Raw genomic sequence first — 356 nt, 5'->3', positions numbered from 1 at the left:
GCTGCAGCAGCTGCAGCAGCAGCAGGCGCGCCGCTGCCTCGCCGACGGCCCCGGCAGCGCAACAGCACTCTTCGAAGCAGCGCAGCGCAGCAGCGACTTGGAAGCTCTTGAAGTTACAAAAATGTTAGTTGAAGAGTTCGGAGTTGCGGAGCCCCAGGCCACCGACCGCATGCAGCAAACTTGCCTCTTCTACGCGGCCAGGGAGGGCCACGCGGAGCTCTGCAGGTCCTGCTGCTGCTGCTGCTGCTGTTTTGCTGCTGCTTTGCTGCTGCTGCAGCTGTTTGCCGCTGCCTCTGTTTCGCCGCTGCTGCAGCTGCTGCCTTTGTTTGCCGCTGCTGCCGCCGCGTGCCGCGCAC

At 64.3% G+C, this 356-nt stretch overlaps 1 protein-coding gene across 1 annotated transcript in view; it reads left to right on the top strand.

The window, feature by feature from the left end:
• Nucleotides 1–121: 121 nt before the first annotated feature.
• Nucleotides 122–356, top strand: part of ETH_00037585 (26S proteasome non-ATPase regulatory subunit, putative) — a gene marked incomplete at both ends in the record, with an annotated part of 725 nt that continues 490 nt past the window's right edge. The window contains one exon of the mRNA XM_013374443.1: nucleotides 122–225. Within this exon, the coding sequence (XP_013229897.1) occupies nucleotides 122–225 (104 nt within the window). The remainder of the gene's footprint in view (nucleotides 226–356) is intronic.

Source organism: Eimeria tenella, genomic scaffold (assembly GCF_000499545.2).
Source record: "Eimeria tenella Houghton genomic scaffold, Eth_scaff2042, whole genome shotgun sequence".
Lineage (NCBI taxonomy): Eukaryota > Apicomplexa > Conoidasida > Eucoccidiorida > Eimeriidae > Eimeria > Eimeria tenella.
This window is presented reverse-complemented; position numbering and strand designations above follow the sequence as displayed.